The sequence below is a fragment of the Apteryx mantelli genome, chromosome Z (genome assembly GCF_036417845.1).
Source record: "Apteryx mantelli isolate bAptMan1 chromosome Z, bAptMan1.hap1, whole genome shotgun sequence".
NCBI classification, from domain to species: domain Eukaryota; kingdom Metazoa; phylum Chordata; class Aves; order Apterygiformes; family Apterygidae; genus Apteryx; species Apteryx mantelli.
The window spans coordinates 8,677,124-8,695,029 of record NC_090020.1 but is presented as its reverse complement, the minus strand read 5'-3'; the positions used below and the strand labels follow the sequence as shown (position 1 = coordinate 8,695,029).

Sequence of the window (17,906 nt, the reverse complement as noted above, 5' to 3'; positions counted from 1 at the left end):
TGACATTACACATGTTGGGTGACAGAGCACTGGAACAGGTTGCCCCGAGAGGTGGTGGAGTCTCCTTCTCTGGAGATATTCAAAATGCGCCTGGATGCAATCCTGTGCAATGTGCTCTAGGTGACCCTGCTTGAGCAGGGGGGTTGGACTAGATGATCTCCAGAGGTCCCTTCCAACCTCAGTGATTCTGTGATTCTGTGATACACTCAATCTTGAGCGTTCCCTTGCTCTGAAGCACAATTTCCTTCAACTTGACCCCTCAGTAACTTTAGTACTTACTATTGCTTTCATCTCCATATTTGTAAATGCACACTGGATTTGCAGGACTGAGGACAGAAAAGCTTGCAGGAACAATGTCTATTATTCGCTGATGGTAGGAGAGCCTGGAAAAAGCAAGTTTCACAGAAGTAGAATTAAAATGGGAATAATTTCAGGGCTAACTCAAATCATTGCTTTAAATGGTTTTCTTGAATTTAAGTTTCACAGAACAAAAAAACCCAAGATGTTTATTCAGTGCAATGACAGTAAGTTTAGTTTAGTTAGCTCTTACTACCCACAGAAACTAGTAGATACTTTATGTTTGAATTCGTTGATAGTGGTGTTTCATCCTCAATGCAATTAATTCAGCTTGTGAAAAGATTAAGAGGCCAGTTGGCAGTATGCTTCATGCAAAAGACTAAGATGCTATGTAGGCAACTAGTAAAATGTTGTATTAAAAGCAGAAAAAAAGTTTTCATTTCATTTTCCAGCTTATTTCACTCTTACAAATGTTTAATTTCACTACTAGAATTTTCAGTGAAATGAAGGAATGCCACAGGCAAAATGCATTCATTTTGTAGTACAACGTTTTCATGCTTCCTCTATTGAATTTGCTGAAAAACAGGTGACTTTTCACGCAGGATGCTGAATTATACAGGCTTTTTGAACATTTTGCTTTCTCTCTCCTATACCCCTCCATAACAACAATCCTAAGTTCAGTCCTGACTGTGTGTTCTGGTACTTTTTTTTTTTTTTTTTTTTTAAAAAAAGGTCAATGAAAATTAGAGTCACCGAGAAGAATATGACAGTATCTGGAAGCAATGATCAAAATTTGCTTTGAATGCAAGTAGGAAAGGAAGATATTAGAAGTCTTACTTACCGCATGCATTTTTCTAAAACCTCTCTCACAAATTTGGGTTTCGGCTTTTCAAGGTCCTGAGTAAGACAATCTGACCTATCAAAGGGACAAAATGCAACACCTTTTAGCAAATGAATATGTTCTAATCTTTTTGGCTTGGACTGGCAGGTACAACATGTTCACTGTCTATGCATAATTAGACTGCTTAAGACTGTTTTACAGTGTAGGCAGTTTTAAGATAATGAGGCAGTTTATCGCTATTTCCTTACTGGCCATTAGCAATCTTGGAATCTCATCTTTGTGTAATATATTTTTTGAGTAGCTACCCTTCCCCTGCTCACCAAAATTAAAAGGACTGTGCTTGTGGTTAGTCTACCTTCCCTTTCTCTAGGGAGAGGAACCTTGTGCGATTCCACTGTCTGTTCCTACCTCACACTAGTTTTTGAACTGGATGATTTCAAATGCATTTCAAATGCATTTCAAATAAAGAAAAGTCTCAAATACAGTTACACTTACAAGCTTTGTGAAAAATGTCAGCTTGGGAGAGAGACCCACCTGAGTGTTCCCACCAAAGGGCATTTAGGCAAAGAAAAAACTGCCAAATGTAGACTGCTGCCTGGTCAGTCAACATGAACGCGTACGAGGATAATGGACAAGCACATAGGTGCACATGGGGACAACACAAGGAGCTTGAGCAAAAGCTGCAGTGATGTATCATAAACAGTGCTGGACTCCTCTTCAGAGGGACAACTGGGCATATTGGCTATGGAAAGCATGTATGGTAGCAGGCTGAAGGAGTTGGAACTACAGGGAGAAATTAATCCCAGGTGACCTTTCTTTCTATGTGGGAGAGCTACAGGATGGACGTAAACATACAGCACAGTCTTGGAATGCAAAGCTTTGGGGAAGCTGTGGTTAGACACTGAGGGAGTCCAGGGAGCTCCTGTTAAAGGTATGAGTTCAGGATTTGACACAAGAATGGATGGCAGGGGCAGGTCTGCTGCAACTTAGGGCACAAAGATTTTGCAGGGTGGCGGTGAGGAAACAGAAACAGATCATAAGGTCACAAGGACGACTTAAAATGAAAGTTTTGGGGCAGGACAGAGAGCAACATTACACAATGAATACAGGGACCAAAGGGAGGAAGAGTCAAGGCAAGTCATTAAAGGTAAGTTGGGAAGCTGTTCTGGAAACTTAACAACTGACTGAGAAGACAGGACAAGTCAACAAGGAAAACATGTTTCTACTTCTCTTGTTTAGGGAACTCTTGTACTGGTTTGAGATTCATCACAAAGTTACCCAGGGATATTACAGTGACTAAAAAGATTTGAAGACAATCTGCCACAGAATGGGGGTAAACAGGTTGAGAGGGATCTCCACAGAATTAGAGGAAAGCAATTAACAGGTCCACTCTGCTGTGACATTTGCTGGATAAGTTTGTCAGTTTAAAGGTTTTGCAATATCAAGTTTGAATTACAAGGAGAGATACTTACCAGTCTTCCCAGCTCCAACGGAACTGAAAGTTACTCAAGTGGTGAGAAAACCAGTTAATAAACCTTTATCAAAAGAGAAAAGCTCCATTAAATACCAGAAGTGCAGGAAAGCTTTTCACTGAGATTTTCTTATGTTTTCTACTTGTCAAAGATAAGCCTAAATGCTCCACTCTGAAGCCATCAGAGCAATAAACAGCCATCTGTGTTGACAGATACAGAAGACAGAGTGCATAGAGTCAGAAACCAGCCTCTGTAGACAAACAGGCAGTCTCTCCTCTTTTGCTGTATAATACAAATGACATAAAACAAAATATAAACCTACTATGAACGGGGAGATTTTCATATCTTTGATTGTACATTGTGTAGGAGAACTAATAATTAACAATTTCACTCAAAATGCAAAAAAATAAAATCACCACCACTTTCCTCCTCTAGGTGGCACGTCTGCCATAAGTCCATTTCCAACCCACTTCTCAGACCAACAGGGAGCAGACAAGAGTAGGAAAAAACGGAAGAGGGTTTGAATGTGGAAAAGCTGTCATAGATCTTAACTGTGCTGTATATATGGCCAGATTTTTAATTCTCAGGGAGTGTTTCTGAGGAGAGGCAAGCATAAGTCCTGTACCTTCTCTTTAGATGGCTTAAGTCCATAGCCCTAAAAACACTTTGTAAAGAACCAAAAAAAGGATTTCAGCTGCTTCCTTTCACAGATGTACCAATATCCAATGCACAGCAAAAATTAAGAACATTTTCCACTGTCTTCAAAACATGTATTTACCTGTCTATACACGTTGTATTCATTGTGTCCAAACGCATGTAGAGCATTTCTGTGGCTTGTGCAAGCTGGAAGTTTTTTTATTAAGGTTAACAGAAAGTTATTAGATAAATACGATGTTAACTCCTTTCAAATTTGAAGAGAACTTCATCACCTTTTCCTGACAGCTCCTTGTGTCCATTCCAAAACCAGGTAAATCACGGCAAGTGCAAAGCAGGGGGAAGGGGAAGAGAGGAAGAAGGGCAGGGCAGCAGAGGCATGTAGACCAATAAATACCATCCATCTCCTAATCCAAACCTTTTTTTCTTCCATTCTTACAATGAGAGTGCTTTTGCTGCTTGTATGGGAAGCTGGAAATCCTGTCATGTGCTAATGAAAACTGTACTGATATGAACAAGTTATCAGCCTCATGACAGAGGACACTTCCATAGTCTAACCCTTGTAGCTTCACAAGCTGCAGTTGATGCTTGCAACAAACTCTCTGACCATCACTCAAGGCTTGAAAAAGTATGTCTACACCAGCCTTACCCAAAGAATCAGCCAACCCCTGGTCCCTTGTCATGGGACATTAACATCTAACACTTACTGCATAGAGGTCCACACAAATCTAGGATCAGATCAAGCTTTAATCACAGAGATTACGTGATTCACAAACAGTGGGTGATAACATGAGGCAGAACAAAAATTTGGGAATGAAATTAACAGTGGATAGGTATCTGTTTACAATGCTCCATTCTCCGAGTCTGTAGTTTGATCTAAAAGGATTATCTAAAACGGCAACAAAGCAGGGACAATGTAATACTCAGAATTAGCTGGGAGTTATTCTTCCTTCTCCAGCATTTAGACACCCTGGCAGAGCTGTCAGATGATTGGCCTTTTGAAGGCTCCTAGTCCACCTGGGTGTGAACTCAGGCAAGTTATTTTAAATCATGTGCTACATTTCATACTGAAAAAGCATAGGAGCATTCACAGGGTCATTACCAAAGAAGATCTCTTAACTTGATCACTTCCTTTCCTTCTGAGGTTTTAATGTCTGCAACCATGCCATGCATTGTCCAGATCTAAATGGGGAGCAGGGACAAGCAGGAGAGCTTGTATTTTATCTCTGGGCTAAAAGAGGACTTACTGGGAAGATGAAAGTAAGTATCAGAACTGCTGCCAGGAGGCTGAAGAGTTTGTCCAGCCGACAAGCTAAGGAAGACTGGACTTGTGGTTAGTGGGCTATGCTTCCTTCACATGAGTGTTACAGGTGAAGTTTAATGCAGCTGCTGTAAAATATGTTACTGCCAGTATTTATTGCTATCCCATTTTCTGCAGAACAAAAGAAATAAAGACTCCACTTTTAAAATGCTCTTGAGCAGAACAGAAAGGATACAACTTGTGGTAAAGAGCCAGGCTGAAGTTTGCACAGTTCAATGAGGAGTGTTGTGTACATGACCTCAATATGTGGTGGAGATGGAAGTTGAAACAATTCTGCAAATATTACCTGTAAGAGAGGAAGGCACCAAATCAGACCATAGCCAGACCTGGCCCACACAACCCTCAGCTTCAGAACAGTGAAATCAATCTTAAGCAACTACATACCAAAAAAGGCTCATTTTATTCTGTCAAATGCGTGTTCTGAGAATAATAGAGAAACTTCCAAAGACAATAATAACACTGCATGATAATACAATCCATCTTAACTGCTCTCATCATTTCATATTAACTCCACACACAGCACCAGCATTACAAATCTCTTACATCCAGCAAATACTCAAAAAAGTAGAAATGTCCATACAGTTATAATATGAGCTAATGCAGTGTTACCACACGATCGGGGCAAAGAAGGAAGCCAAAACCATCTGTTCCTACTAAATAATATAAATATTAAATGTTAAATGAAACATAAGCATTTCATATAAAAGACTATTTACATGAAAATTACATCTGTGCTCAGATTCTTAGGACAAAGCCACAACCTTCAACTGAAAACAGTCAATATATCTTACAGCAAATACATTGCTCTGTAGCCCTTGGCTGAGGATCATTTTAAGAAAAAACAAAAACAATCCTGCAGTCAGCATTTGTGTTTTTATTTTCAAGTTTGCCTATAATGACAGCATGCAAGTCTATGAGGACTACAAAGAAATGATGACTGTACCACATTCATGTTTGAAGTTCTGTTCAGTTTATATGCCATTCTCAATTCGATTTAAATTATATCAAAGGCATTGGGAAACTTTGATTCATTATAATCAGTCATTTTTCTCAGGGGCAACTTTAAACTTCTGAATAAACACAGAAGAGGGACTGAAGTTTAAACAAGTAAACTGTAGATAATAATCCTCTTATCCATGTAAGAAATAAACATCTATTTATAGACTTTATAGACAACACATGAAGAGCTGAGTCTAACATGGACTAGAACTTCTTATTACAAGGATGGACTCAAAAGCATACAGAGACTAGAAGAGGTGGAAAACCTTTCTTTTAAAACAGAATTTGGACATACTGTTGGGACAAATATGGTGTGTGTGTGCATGCACGCGCACCCACCTCTTAGGCAGAAAACTGCTCCTACCCTCAGGATAGAAAATTGCAACAATTGGGTGACAAGTCACCATCTGAGACCTTGCTTAAGACCATGTTTCTGAAATTCATTAAGATGCTCATTAACAAATGTTCAGATGAGTGCTTCAAATTGGCATAAAATACTTCATGAAAATAACCAGGCCATGAGAAAGATGGGGCACTGACTACCCAGATGTCCAAACTCTGCAAAGCATGAGTTCTACCAAAAGCAGTCGGAGCACAACAGGCCATGTCACTCCAACAACCCAATGACACTGTCTGGACATTTTCTGTTCAGAAATACCAGTAATATCCACATATATGTCTATGAGAAGCTAATGAAAGAAAGGGGACACATTCTGGAGTACTTTGTGCAGACTTAGGTAGCATGGAGCATTTTGTGCTTGGCCTGACAAACATTGAGATGTAGCCTTGGGGATCTCAAAAGCAGACATGTCTGGGAAGGTATTGAGCACTTTCAAGTTATATTTACTTCTGCCTTACTGTTACATTCCAAACCTTAAATAACACTTTCCTCCACTTATTAGACCAAATTATTTCTATTGTTCAATGCTTTTCTACCAAGCAAGGGAAGTTCCACAGATGGAACTCTTAAGTAAACTGTTGTTGACAGCAACATATCACTGACTTGACTGTCAAGCCTTACAAGGGAGCAGAAGCAAGCAGACTGATTAAGTCTGCAAAATCCATACTAAGCCTTAAAACCACTGTAGGTTTATTCAAAATAAAAAGTTGGTGCAAGAAATAAAGTTAATATTCTAAAATAATTCCAAACACTTGTGGAAAAAAGGAAACTACTACAGTTATAGTCAAATAATTTGTACACCAAACATTCCTTCCAGTAATTTCATCTATAGAAACCTTTGTTATTTTCACTTCCTATGAATTTCTGAATAATCAGAGAATTTAAGGCCTAAAAGTAATATATTTAATCAGGAATCACAATATTTGTGGAAGGTAAAGTACAGTGGAGCATAAAGCACCCAGCCATACAATCATTCACAGCATCCGAGGGTTTACAGTCACTGAAGATTCTTTGATGTGAAGACAGAAAAGCATTGTTTATTTTAAGATTTCTCTTTGAATTCAAAGAGTACAAAAAAGAGGACCAAGCTGACCAAAAGTAAGCTTTATGACATTCAGAATATTTGGTGTTTTGGTACAAAGATGAATTTTCAAACCCATCTATCAAGGCAAACTTTCTACATAAGATTGTTGTAGTAAGCTCTGAAACTCCTACTTAGTTTCTTCTTCATAAAACCTTTACATGACAAGCTGCCACTATTATTGAAGTCTCTTAAAATCTTTCACTTTGTGATGGAAATTAATGAAGTTTTACACAGCTCGGCATCTTAAAAACAGGCCCTTGAATAGGGCCAGTAAGAAAAACCTACATTCCTCTTCTGATATATACTATGTTTATTTAAAATCCTCCAATATGGAGGGTGCCAAGGAGGAAACACACCACTATTTTACTGGAAGTGCTTTTCAGTGGCATTGCAACACAATCATTCCAAGTGATTTAAAAGATTCACACACAGAGTCACCAGAACAATTGAGGCTGGAAGGAACCTCTGGAAATTGTCTAGTCCAACCTTCTGCTCAAAAAGTAGGGTCAACTAGAACTGGTTGCCCAGGGTCGTATCCAGTCAGGTTTTGACTATCTCCAACAACGGAGACTCTAAATTCTCTAGGTAATCTGTTCCAGTGTTTCATCACCCTCAGAGTAAAGAAGTTTGATGTTTAAATGGAATATTCTGTATTTTAATTTGTGTCTATTTCCTCATGTCCTTTCACTTATTAGTTACCTGCTTATTTTATCCTTTTCTTTTAAAAACTGAAAGCAACTCAAATGTAGCCATCTCTTAGACTGCCTTGTACATTAGAACAAGTAGCATATTTAAAACTTCAAGAAAAGCTTGAGAAATACCACAACCTGTCATAGTAATGCACTAAGGGATCTTGTTTACCTGACCAAGGCTCCCAGGCACCATGTTTTTTTGTTTTTTTTTGGGGGGGGGGGGGGAGGAGAAGAGGAAAAAGCAAGTGAAAAAAAGCAAGCACTCAACTGTATGGAATTAGTTCATTAATGCCTTTGCCTTAACTCAAAAAGGAAAGGCTCTCAAGTCAAAGCAAGTTTAATGACTTTATCACACTGTTAATTGAGATTCATTACCTGGAAAATAAAGGAGTCACAAAAGAGGTTACCTATAAAATGCATACCTCTACTATGTGGTAATTCAAGGGGATCTTGTTATTTCCTGGATAGCTCAATAGTTGTGCAGCACTACAAAATAACAGATATGTTTGGTTTAGAACATAACACAGCATACATGACAAACATTAAGCAGAGTTACAGGAAATGCTTCACTCCATGCAAGAGTTTACCTTACAAAGCACACACACAAAAAAACAAACAAAAAAACCTGCCCTTCCAAAGACTGCCCATTCATCCACAGAACTCTTATAAAAGAAACAGCAGAAGATCACACCAGTATTGCCTAAAATATGTTCTTACAATCCATGGTTTCTCTCTTCAGTTACACCCCTTGAAAAACATACTGCTAAGTAAAACACAGTTTTGCATAAACAATCATGGTGATCTGAATGCTGGCAAGTGTCCACTAACACTTAAACTAATCTGATACATGAAGAGGAAAGACTCCAAACAACAAACGTGCTTTCAAGTCATTCTAAACTATTAAACTAATGGGCTACATCAGAAATCCTCAGGCTAAAATTACTTCAACTATTAATCAGCTCATTATCACCTATCACTATTACAAAGTAAACAACTGCTACTTTCCTGATTTTAGTTCTGGCTCTCTGGCACCTCTTAAGCCTTCCTCTAGTCTTATTTTCCTCAGAGAATTAAAAAAAAAAAAGAAAGAAAAGAACCCCCACACACATTTCAGTGACTTCCAACAACCCTGAATTTCTAGAATTTCTAGTTTGTGCTGAATCAAAAAGCTGTACCCAAAAACCTGTATCACATACCATCACCAAAAAACACTGCTTCTGCCCATTTTTTGCATAGTATACTGAGTTTGGTAGCTCTTACTTGGAAGCATGATACAGCTTGCAGCTATCTGCAGCAAATCACCTGGGTTACCAATTACCCACATCAGATATTACTCAGCAGAAACAAAGAAATGAAGCTGGACTACTTCCTGGCACTGATGAATTCAAATAAAATTTGCTGGACCTGCAATGGCTCCCCAGAGCTAGTCCATTTCTGCAATGCAATCCTGAAGAGAAGAGAATGCAACAATAGGAAGAGCAAAAGCAGGTTTATGAACTCCAGTGTGGGATCAGCTATAGACAGAATCAGTTCAAGGCTGGCTGTGCCTGAACAAATCAGTTGCTTCAAAATTCCAGGAAGCATAACACAAACACACTCTCTGCAGTGGTGCATGTGAATAGTCATATGAGTCTAACAAGTTTTTTTGCCACACATCCTGGATTATCCAGGAATTCCCTTCCCAAGAAACCCCTGTTCCCCTGGATGCTACAGAAGCTGCAATAGTGTAAGTGGTGCTGGCCCCCATAGTGCTGTCTCCCTACCAAGTCTTTCTCTCTTTCCAGTGGGATTTGATGATGCAGTGAAGGTTCTCTTCTATTACAAATCGTTCCACAGAGTGACTGCCAGGCATAACAGGGCCCTGTTAAAAATAAAATAAAAATTTAAGATTCATGGAAGATCACTGCTTATGGTGGTACTATGGTTAACAGCAACCCTGCATGTATTTACAGGTGGAAAAAATTAGTCCAACTTCCACATAAACACACTGATCTCTCAGCTGCCTTGTAGCATTTAGGACTGAGAACCCAGCTGTGACAGAGTTCCATGCAAACCTCAGATAGGTGTTCAAAACCAAAATTAACAAAATAAGAGAACACCATGGTAAGTTCATGGAGCATCCACCTCTTCCATCCTACATGCAGTTTTTGTCCCGTTTTCCACTCTCCTTCTTACCTGTTCCCAAAACAACACAGCCAAACTGGAAAAGTTTTTGAGAAACATGAGAAGAATGACAGAGTACAGAAGAGGGTCTGTGTATGGAGCAATTAGGCAGGCTACTACCATGCAGCCTGAAAAAAGACATGGTTGAGCCAAAATATGAAGAAGACTTACAAAGTCAGGAATGGCCTGGATAGAGCAGAGAAAATGCACCTCATGGCCATCTTCGTTGCAAAAATTAGGGGCCATCAAATTAAGCTACAGTGTAGCAGGCAAAGGGAGGTAGGAAACTGCTTGGGGAAAAAAAAACACTCAATATTCTCTTCCTGTTCTTACACACTTCTGTCTGTGCATTTGCTGTGCAAGTGCTACACATTCGATCAATGCTGGAGACAGAATATTGGGCTAGATGGACCTTTGATCTAACCCAATCAATCACTCCCTTCTTGCATATTCTTCTGTTGAAATTTGTTGATGCATATCATGGAACAGTCTTGATACATTCCTATAGGTAGCTAGGCTGAGAAAAGACCAAAGTCATCAGTATAATGGAAGAAAAGGCTGCTATTTGAATGCAGTTATACAAGTACAGTATAGAGAATCCATTAGAGAACCCATTCAACACAGTCATTTTGAGTGAAAGCATGCAAAAACTTCATTTAAGTTCTCCTCACAGATCTGCTTTGTTTGGTAACTTAGTTACCTAGATCACCTAGTGATGTAAGACTGCTGGGTCTTCAAACCGCTAGCCATTCTGGGAGAGGGGACATCATATTTTGGCCAATATTGCCTTGGTGCCCTGGCTGTAAAACCAGCTCTCTCCCACAGCAACTGCATACCTCAGGATCATCCGTGTAGTCAAACATCCTAAAAATAACCCTTGGCATTGGATACACTGAATCCTCAGTGTGAGGTGGAGGAGTGAATGGAGGCAGATTGTGTTGCAATGCTTCACAAAGAATGCTGTCAAAAGCCAAGTAGGGCCTCAGGATGTGTCGTTCTTGCCAACGGTCTTTTTTCAACTTCTGAATCTGAGACCAAAGGCAGTCTAAATACTGAAGGAAAAAGACAAGAAACATCAGATACACTGATCTTCATAACAAATCTTGCAGCTCCTTGGACTATCAAAAACTTGTTTCTCAAATTCCATATTATGTTCAGGAAAAAAAAAACACCAAACAGTTGCTTAAACTGCTTATTACAGATCATTTACTGATTCAGTAAACCAAGAAATAATTTAAGAACTCTAAGCATCAGAGTTGCTCCTAAACCCACATATCATTGTGTTAGTAAAGTTTAACTGCAGTCAAGGTTTAAACACCAAAATGCAGCCCAGGAATCCAAGCAGACTGTCATCCTTTGAATCAGTCAGCAAGACCACAGAATGACTGCAGCCATGAACATTACCTCAGTCAACGCTTACTGGTGGTATTAAAAGATACATAATATCAATATTATAGCCAAAGAGACATTCCATAGGCTTGACATGCTATTCCCAAAGCAGTCAAAACTATCAACTACTGCATGTTTGAGACAAATACAGTAATACTGAATATTAAATACCTTTGCCATGGTTTTCAACACAATTGTTAGTTCCAGCATTCTCCCAGAGATGGCATAGACACCTGTATAACTGGCAACAGGCTTGCTTTGTTTAGTTGCTTTCTATGCTCTTGCTAAAAGTAGTCCGAGAACTCTGGGGGGTGGGGAGGGGCCCCACAGACCCCCTCCCACCCCACAGACCCCCAGAGTCTGTGGCCTTACTGAATGCAAGTTTAAAGTTATAATTGGTACAAGAAATGTCTTCACATGCAAGTGGTTTGCATTTACTGAAGTTATTAGACATTGCAGGATGTGGACAAAACTAATTAACAAGTTCACCTGAAGAGAGCAGTCATGCTCATGTGGTACTCTGGGTACCACGTTATCTCAAATGCACTCTGCTAACCTCTCCTTTAGTGAGCTAAACAAGGAAATTTAGATATTGGGCAGGCAAAACACTCATGTTGATAAATCAACCATAACTGGACAGCCTATTTCTCCAAATTATGATAAACAGGACTCTTGCTAAGACTAGGAATGCACAGACAGGTATCTGATTTAATCAGAACTGCAAACTAAAAGGATCATGTTCCAAAGCTTCCCAGATCAATTTAAATCTCATCATATTTTCCAACTAAATTTGCCTTCAGAATAAGTTGAGGAAGGAGATGGAAAAAATATCAGATATGGCTGTTTTGGGGTAGAATTTGCCTTTTGTATCACCTCTCCCCTCCAATATTTTTGGTTTAGTCATGAAATGCCATTGCATGGTAACTGCTCCATAATTTTGTTTGTATTTGTTTCAGCATTTTCTAGAGCCAAGAAAGCCAAGCCACTACAAAAAAATGCTCATGGTTTCTTTCTTGCAGAGGGAAAACATTAAGGGATAAGGAATTACATCCTGCTTCTCAAAGGCCCTTTTAGCATGAAGCCCTACTGCTGCACTTCCCAAAAGAATACTCCATTTTGCAACCATTCCTCATTTAGTAACATTGCCTCAGGGGGAGCTGTCAGCAAAAAACAAAACACTCTCCTACTCACCCAATACAACCTCTAATTTAGGCCCAAGACTTAGAAGAGAACTCCTTACCTAGAATCCATTGGGAATAATGACAAACAGGAGACAATGCAAGAGTATTAACATTTTTTTAGAGGCACCTTTTAATTTTACAGTTCTGAAAAAGACCACTTTAGCCAAAAAATGTTTTTCAAACTTTTTGAAAGAGTGCAAAGTCCACTCACTTCTTCTTGTGGATGAGGTTTATCAGCAGTCCAAACTTGTAACATTGGTACATGAATCTTCTGGCGGCGTCTATTTACACAGGAAAGAAAACCCAACATTCAAAAGACCGACCTTGGACATGCAATTACCATATCCTGACAGCAGTGTTAATTTGAATTACCTAGACAGAAAGCAGACACACTGCAGAATACTTCGACAACCAATCAATCACTATTCACAGCATGGCTATAGTTGCAGGTCCTCCAGCAGGACTAAAATAAGACTTTCAACCTACACTAACACTAAAGAGATAATTAAACTTTTTGAAATTTCAAACACCTCTCCATGTGTTCTATATTCCAGGATCCCCCCTGCCCCCAAACTCCTCATATTTAAGAATTTATAGTATTTGTAAATGAACAGTAATCAAAGCAATTAATCCATGCTTGTTTAGATACCAGTAAGTTTTTTTTATGGGTTACAACTTACTTCAGATAGCTTTCTGTCTGAGACAAGAGGCGATCCATTTCAGCATCCTTTTTCTCATATAATTCTTTTCCAACCCAAGGCAAAGATGACAGAAATGCAAACATATACCAGTCACATCGTACCTATAGGAAAGAAATAATGAAATCTAAGTATACAAGTAAGCTCCAAAATATTTCGAACAAGCATCTCACTTTAATTTGTTTGAACTAAACATTAGCAAAACCAGTATTTTTGGGGAATCTAAAAAACAGCTCCAGTTAAAGGAGCAATTAATACTTGCAATTAAGGCCACCTGTCAGGGAAAGTTCCTAAAGGCACATATCAGACTGTTTTGAAAACATGCAAGTACATTTCTAAAGACATATTTAGAGCACAGTATATTTGGAGATGCATTCATAAGCCATTGAATAAAACACTGTATGGGTGAAACTAGTTAAGGGTCTGTTACAGCTCTTGGCTTGATTGATTTGTTTCACTCCTTGTTAATAATGGAGATTAGGAAAAAAGTTAAGCATTGGCCATTTCAATCTGCCTTTTGCTATACAGCCAGTAAAGTCTAGTGCTATCAGACTATTCCTCACAACAGGAAAGACATTCATGATAAGAATAAGGAATTTTACTTATGTTCACACTTCTATTTGACATTTACACAGCACAGTTTTACGTAAAAGTTTTGAGTCACACTGAATTTGACATTCTCCTGAGAAACTGCAGTTTAAAGGGAGACTATTTCAAGTCTCTTACTCAAATGTTCAAGTCTTTCAAAGCTACTGCTGCCAAGCTGCAGGAAGAATTCTTTGTAAACAGTTTTGCAGTTGAAATCACATTTTCTTCTGATCTTATCTATCAGCAGAATGATCTACTGGTTGACTCTTCCTAGATAGGCCTATGACAGGCAGTGAAAGTTCACACACATTACAATGGCCTTAACATGACTTCAATCATTCTAAAGAACCTTAAACACAGAGCTAAACTCAATTCTCATAGCCTACGGTACGCTAGCTGGATTGACAAACCATGAAAAATAGTCCTGCTTAAAACATACTATATTTAATTTGAAATATGGTAAGCAGACATAAAAGATTATAACTTCTGGAGTCCTTCTGCAGGTTAACTATGTATCAAAACAGTACAAAGTTAGCATAAAAAAAACAAAAAACAGGCATTACACACTTCCAAAAATAAGTAGAATTAATTCACTTCATCCACCCCACTATAGAAGACCATACCTTCTTACTGTGTGCATGTATTTTCTAACTGCCACAGGTTCCTCCTACTCATTCTAAGGAACTTGCACATGACAGTTCCTTTTGATTATTACCTCTAAATCTTCCCTATTCTAAGCATAAATAAAGAAGCAACGATACAATATAAATGACTGAAAACAGCAATAGATGAGGTTACAGATCTTTTGCTTACTTGGGGTACGTCTTCCTCCTGTGTCACACTCACAAAGTTCTCAAACATAGCTACCATTGAAGGTGCAGCTATTACATGACAATTCACAAGATCAGATAGAAAACGAACCTAACAAAGAAAAAAAAAAACTTGTTTTATTGTTTTAAATATCTTTGTAACTGACTGCACAAGAACAAATAAGCATTACTCCAACTACTAAAACAATCAGTAAAAATATAGTACCCAGTAATGTGAAGGCAGAAATACTGTATACTGTACATACCCATCTGTCAACCCTGAAAAACAAGTACCATAAGCACTATCGAAGACATTGTTCTTTATATCTCTAGTCTGTTTCACTCCAGTAACATTGAAAGGAGAAGATTTCTAATTAAAAAAAAAGTGTGGGAAACACCAGTATGCATTTAAAGACATGCAGACTGGCTCCTACTAAAGAAGAAAAGATCTAGGCATCTCTCTACTCTGGATGGTACCAGATCACTAAAATTACAAAAGCAGGAAGAAAAATATATATATCAGAAGACTGAAGATGGGTTAATCCATTGCTTCATGAGTCCAGAAGTGCATCAGGACACAGTGGGGCTGAATCAGCATGCCATTTATACAGGCCTTTCGTACACAATGAATTTCTACAGTTATTCACTCCTAACTACAAATAGTTTCACAAAGACAGCCTGTGGAAAAAAAAAATGCTGGGATTTTTAGCTTCTAGAAAGATGACAAACATGCTGGGAATCAAATGGCCTTAACTGCCTGAGGAGAAAACTCTCCATGGCAGAACACATTCTTGATCTGACAACACTAGTAAAACAGAAATGGCAATTTAAGTAGAAAACCTTTAGGGCAAAGCAGTGCTACCAGATATGGTGGTGTCTGGGAAGGCCTTGCTCCCCTCACCCCCACCCCTTTTCCCCCCTGCTTTTGACTGCTTGCTATCCTGCTCTCAGACCTAAACAATGTAAAAAGCCAACACAGGTATTTCTTTGTGAAGACAAATCTTTGGGATGGCGTCTGAGGGAAAGCAATTTGGACTAAGCAGATGTTCACCACTTGAATAGCAACTGTGATGAAGAAAAGTCCAGCACTCTTACTTTCCCAATATCCACTGCACTGAAGAGTCTTTGAAGAGTCCTTGCCAGAGCTTAGGAAAGCTTTTCACTGCTACTCTTAGTCATCTGTAAACGAGCATGACCAGGGAAACTGAAGCCAAGGGACAGTACATTCAGAGTTCTAATGAGGATTTATTAGCAGGAAAATTCCATGGTGGAACAGCAGTCTCTTGGCAAAATATGCTAAAATACTGGAACCTTAATTTTCAGGCTTCACAAGAAGGAGGGATGTTGGCAGTGAACTTCTAAACCAGACAGGCTGGAAGTTCTAATAACTCTAAAGCAAGAAGAGATAAACAAATGCTTTCAAAAGGAGACTGCACTGAAAGCTACCTGCTTGATCTTCATCCCCCATTAGCAGCATGAAAACACAGGCCTGATAACAGCCAAATACAGCTCTTAAGAGCCAGACCATTCATTTTCTATTCCACTCCCCCATGGAAACCACAACATACACCTCTGAACACAATTAAAAATGAATGCCTTTCACCTGTCCTTCATATCTGACTGTAGAACAAATGGGGGCAGGGAAGCATCTCTTATTTACTGTGAGTTAATTTGTCACTCAGAAAATATGCAGTTGGAAGTCACTTTTGCAACTGTAATGTGATTTTTCTCCCCTTAGGGAGGAAATACCTCTTGCATAACACAAATTCTCCTGGCACATCTGTGGAGCACTGCATGTTGATGCCAGAAAAGACTATAGGACAGAAAGGTTCCAGCTCTTCTAGGTGTTAAAAGGAAGAGTAAATCAGGTTAAAGGGTGGGGTGAGGGGTAATGACAAGGAGGAAGGGGAGGAAAAAAAATGTAACAAGTACCACTTACTAAATACACAGCTTCATTATACATATTAACTTTCAGACATTCTTTAAGCTGACGAATCATGGCTTCTACAAATTCTCCACCGAAGTTGTAGTTCCTAGCATTCAGCAACCCAACTAGTGTTGTGTAAACAGTAAGCTTTTCTGGTAACAGACGTGCACTGACATAGAAAAGAAAGAAACATTGCATTAGATGTTTATTCATCATGTGACAACTCACAATTACATAGTACCTTAGAATTTGCTTAGTTGAAGTTAAACTCACAACATGTTGAAATAAAAACTGCTAGCTTGATCTTTGATTTCTATCCAGTTGACAATATTTCAAAGACAATCATCTTTAGAACTACAATCGTCTAAAAAGGCAGGTGATACTTGCAACTACATTTAAGGTATTTGCTTTTTAGTTATTTCTAGTTGGTGGGTATTCAGGTATAAATTGTGGTCTAAACAGTGTGGCAGACATGCTTTAAGACCCTTGCAGATTTAGTCACTGAATCAACAAAACTTATGCAACTTGGACAACAGCTATTATTGAAAACAAAAGCTAGAATAAAACCTCAGTCTAGAATGACAGATAGCAGTGATTTCTAATTACAACATTTTAAGGACTGCCAAAGGACTGCCAAAGTGTATAATTTAATAGAAACCTTTGAAAATACCAGATTCATATTTTAAAATTTGTTATTTTATATATGTGTATGTGTATACATAAAAATGTTAGAATTTATGCTACATTTAGCAAGCTGTCTTGTCATTTTAGAAGTCACTTTGTTATATAGCAACAGCAAGATTACATGACAGTAGTAAAAATTTTACAGTGTTAAATTTGATTCCAAGTTTCTCAAGTCTAAGTAACTGATTTTATAGACAGTGTAGCAAAGGAATAGAAAGGCTGGGAACTACTGTAAACAATTCATTTTCCTCAACTATTTTTCATATGCATGTAAATTAACCCTATACTTTCAGAAGCATCTTACTACTGCAGGAAATGAATTTACCATTTGTCCTACATTAACAAACTGCTAAAAGAGGGATGCAAAGTTTCTGTAAAGCTGTAGCAAGAGCTAGTGCTGGAACAGCTAGTGCTGGAACATTCTCCTTCTCCATCACCCCCTTCCTCCATATACTACTGTAGACATGGCACAACCCCTTCCTTGGGCACAGCACTAGAGAGCCTGACACAGGCACCTCTGCTTCCGCACCTCCTTAGGGAGAGGAAGAAGTGCAGTTAACCATGGGAGAGCCTACATCCAGCCTTTCCATCTTCCTCCTGCTAGAGGAGGGGCTTACGAAGACAGGAGCACCTCAGTGCCAGAGAAGAGGAATGAACAATATAAAAACAGCACAGACAAAACTGAATTAGTATTAGCAGCTAGTAGT

The 17,906-nt window shown here is 38.7% G+C and overlaps 1 protein-coding gene across 3 annotated transcripts in view; it reads right to left on the bottom strand.

Annotated features, from left to right (window-relative positions):
• The window catches only part of NCBP1 (nuclear cap binding protein subunit 1), a 31,613-nt gene that overhangs the window by 12,147 nt on the left and 1,560 nt on the right, over nucleotides 1–17,906 (bottom strand). For 2 of the 3 annotated variants that reach the window (XM_067316723.1, XM_067316725.1), the window contains exons 4-15: nucleotides 16,528–16,684; nucleotides 14,593–14,700; nucleotides 13,174–13,295; nucleotides 12,705–12,774; nucleotides 10,760–10,975; nucleotides 9,524–9,621; nucleotides 8,183–8,246; nucleotides 4,761–4,871; nucleotides 3,389–3,453; nucleotides 2,611–2,673; nucleotides 1,139–1,213; nucleotides 280–383 (exon numbers count right to left, since the gene is read on the bottom strand). In XM_067316723.1, coding sequence (XP_067172824.1) covers nucleotides 280–383; nucleotides 1,139–1,213; nucleotides 2,611–2,673; nucleotides 3,389–3,453; nucleotides 4,761–4,871; nucleotides 8,183–8,246; nucleotides 9,524–9,621; nucleotides 10,760–10,975; nucleotides 12,705–12,774; nucleotides 13,174–13,295; nucleotides 14,593–14,700; nucleotides 16,528–16,684 — 1,253 coding nt within the window. Of the gene's footprint in view, nucleotides 1–279; nucleotides 384–1,138; nucleotides 1,214–2,610; nucleotides 2,674–3,388; nucleotides 3,454–4,760; nucleotides 4,872–8,182; nucleotides 8,247–9,523; nucleotides 9,622–10,759; nucleotides 10,976–12,704; nucleotides 12,775–13,173; nucleotides 13,296–14,592; nucleotides 14,701–16,337; nucleotides 16,429–16,527; nucleotides 16,685–17,906 lie in introns of those variants that run through there. The other variant, XM_067316724.1, reaches the window with a different exon arrangement.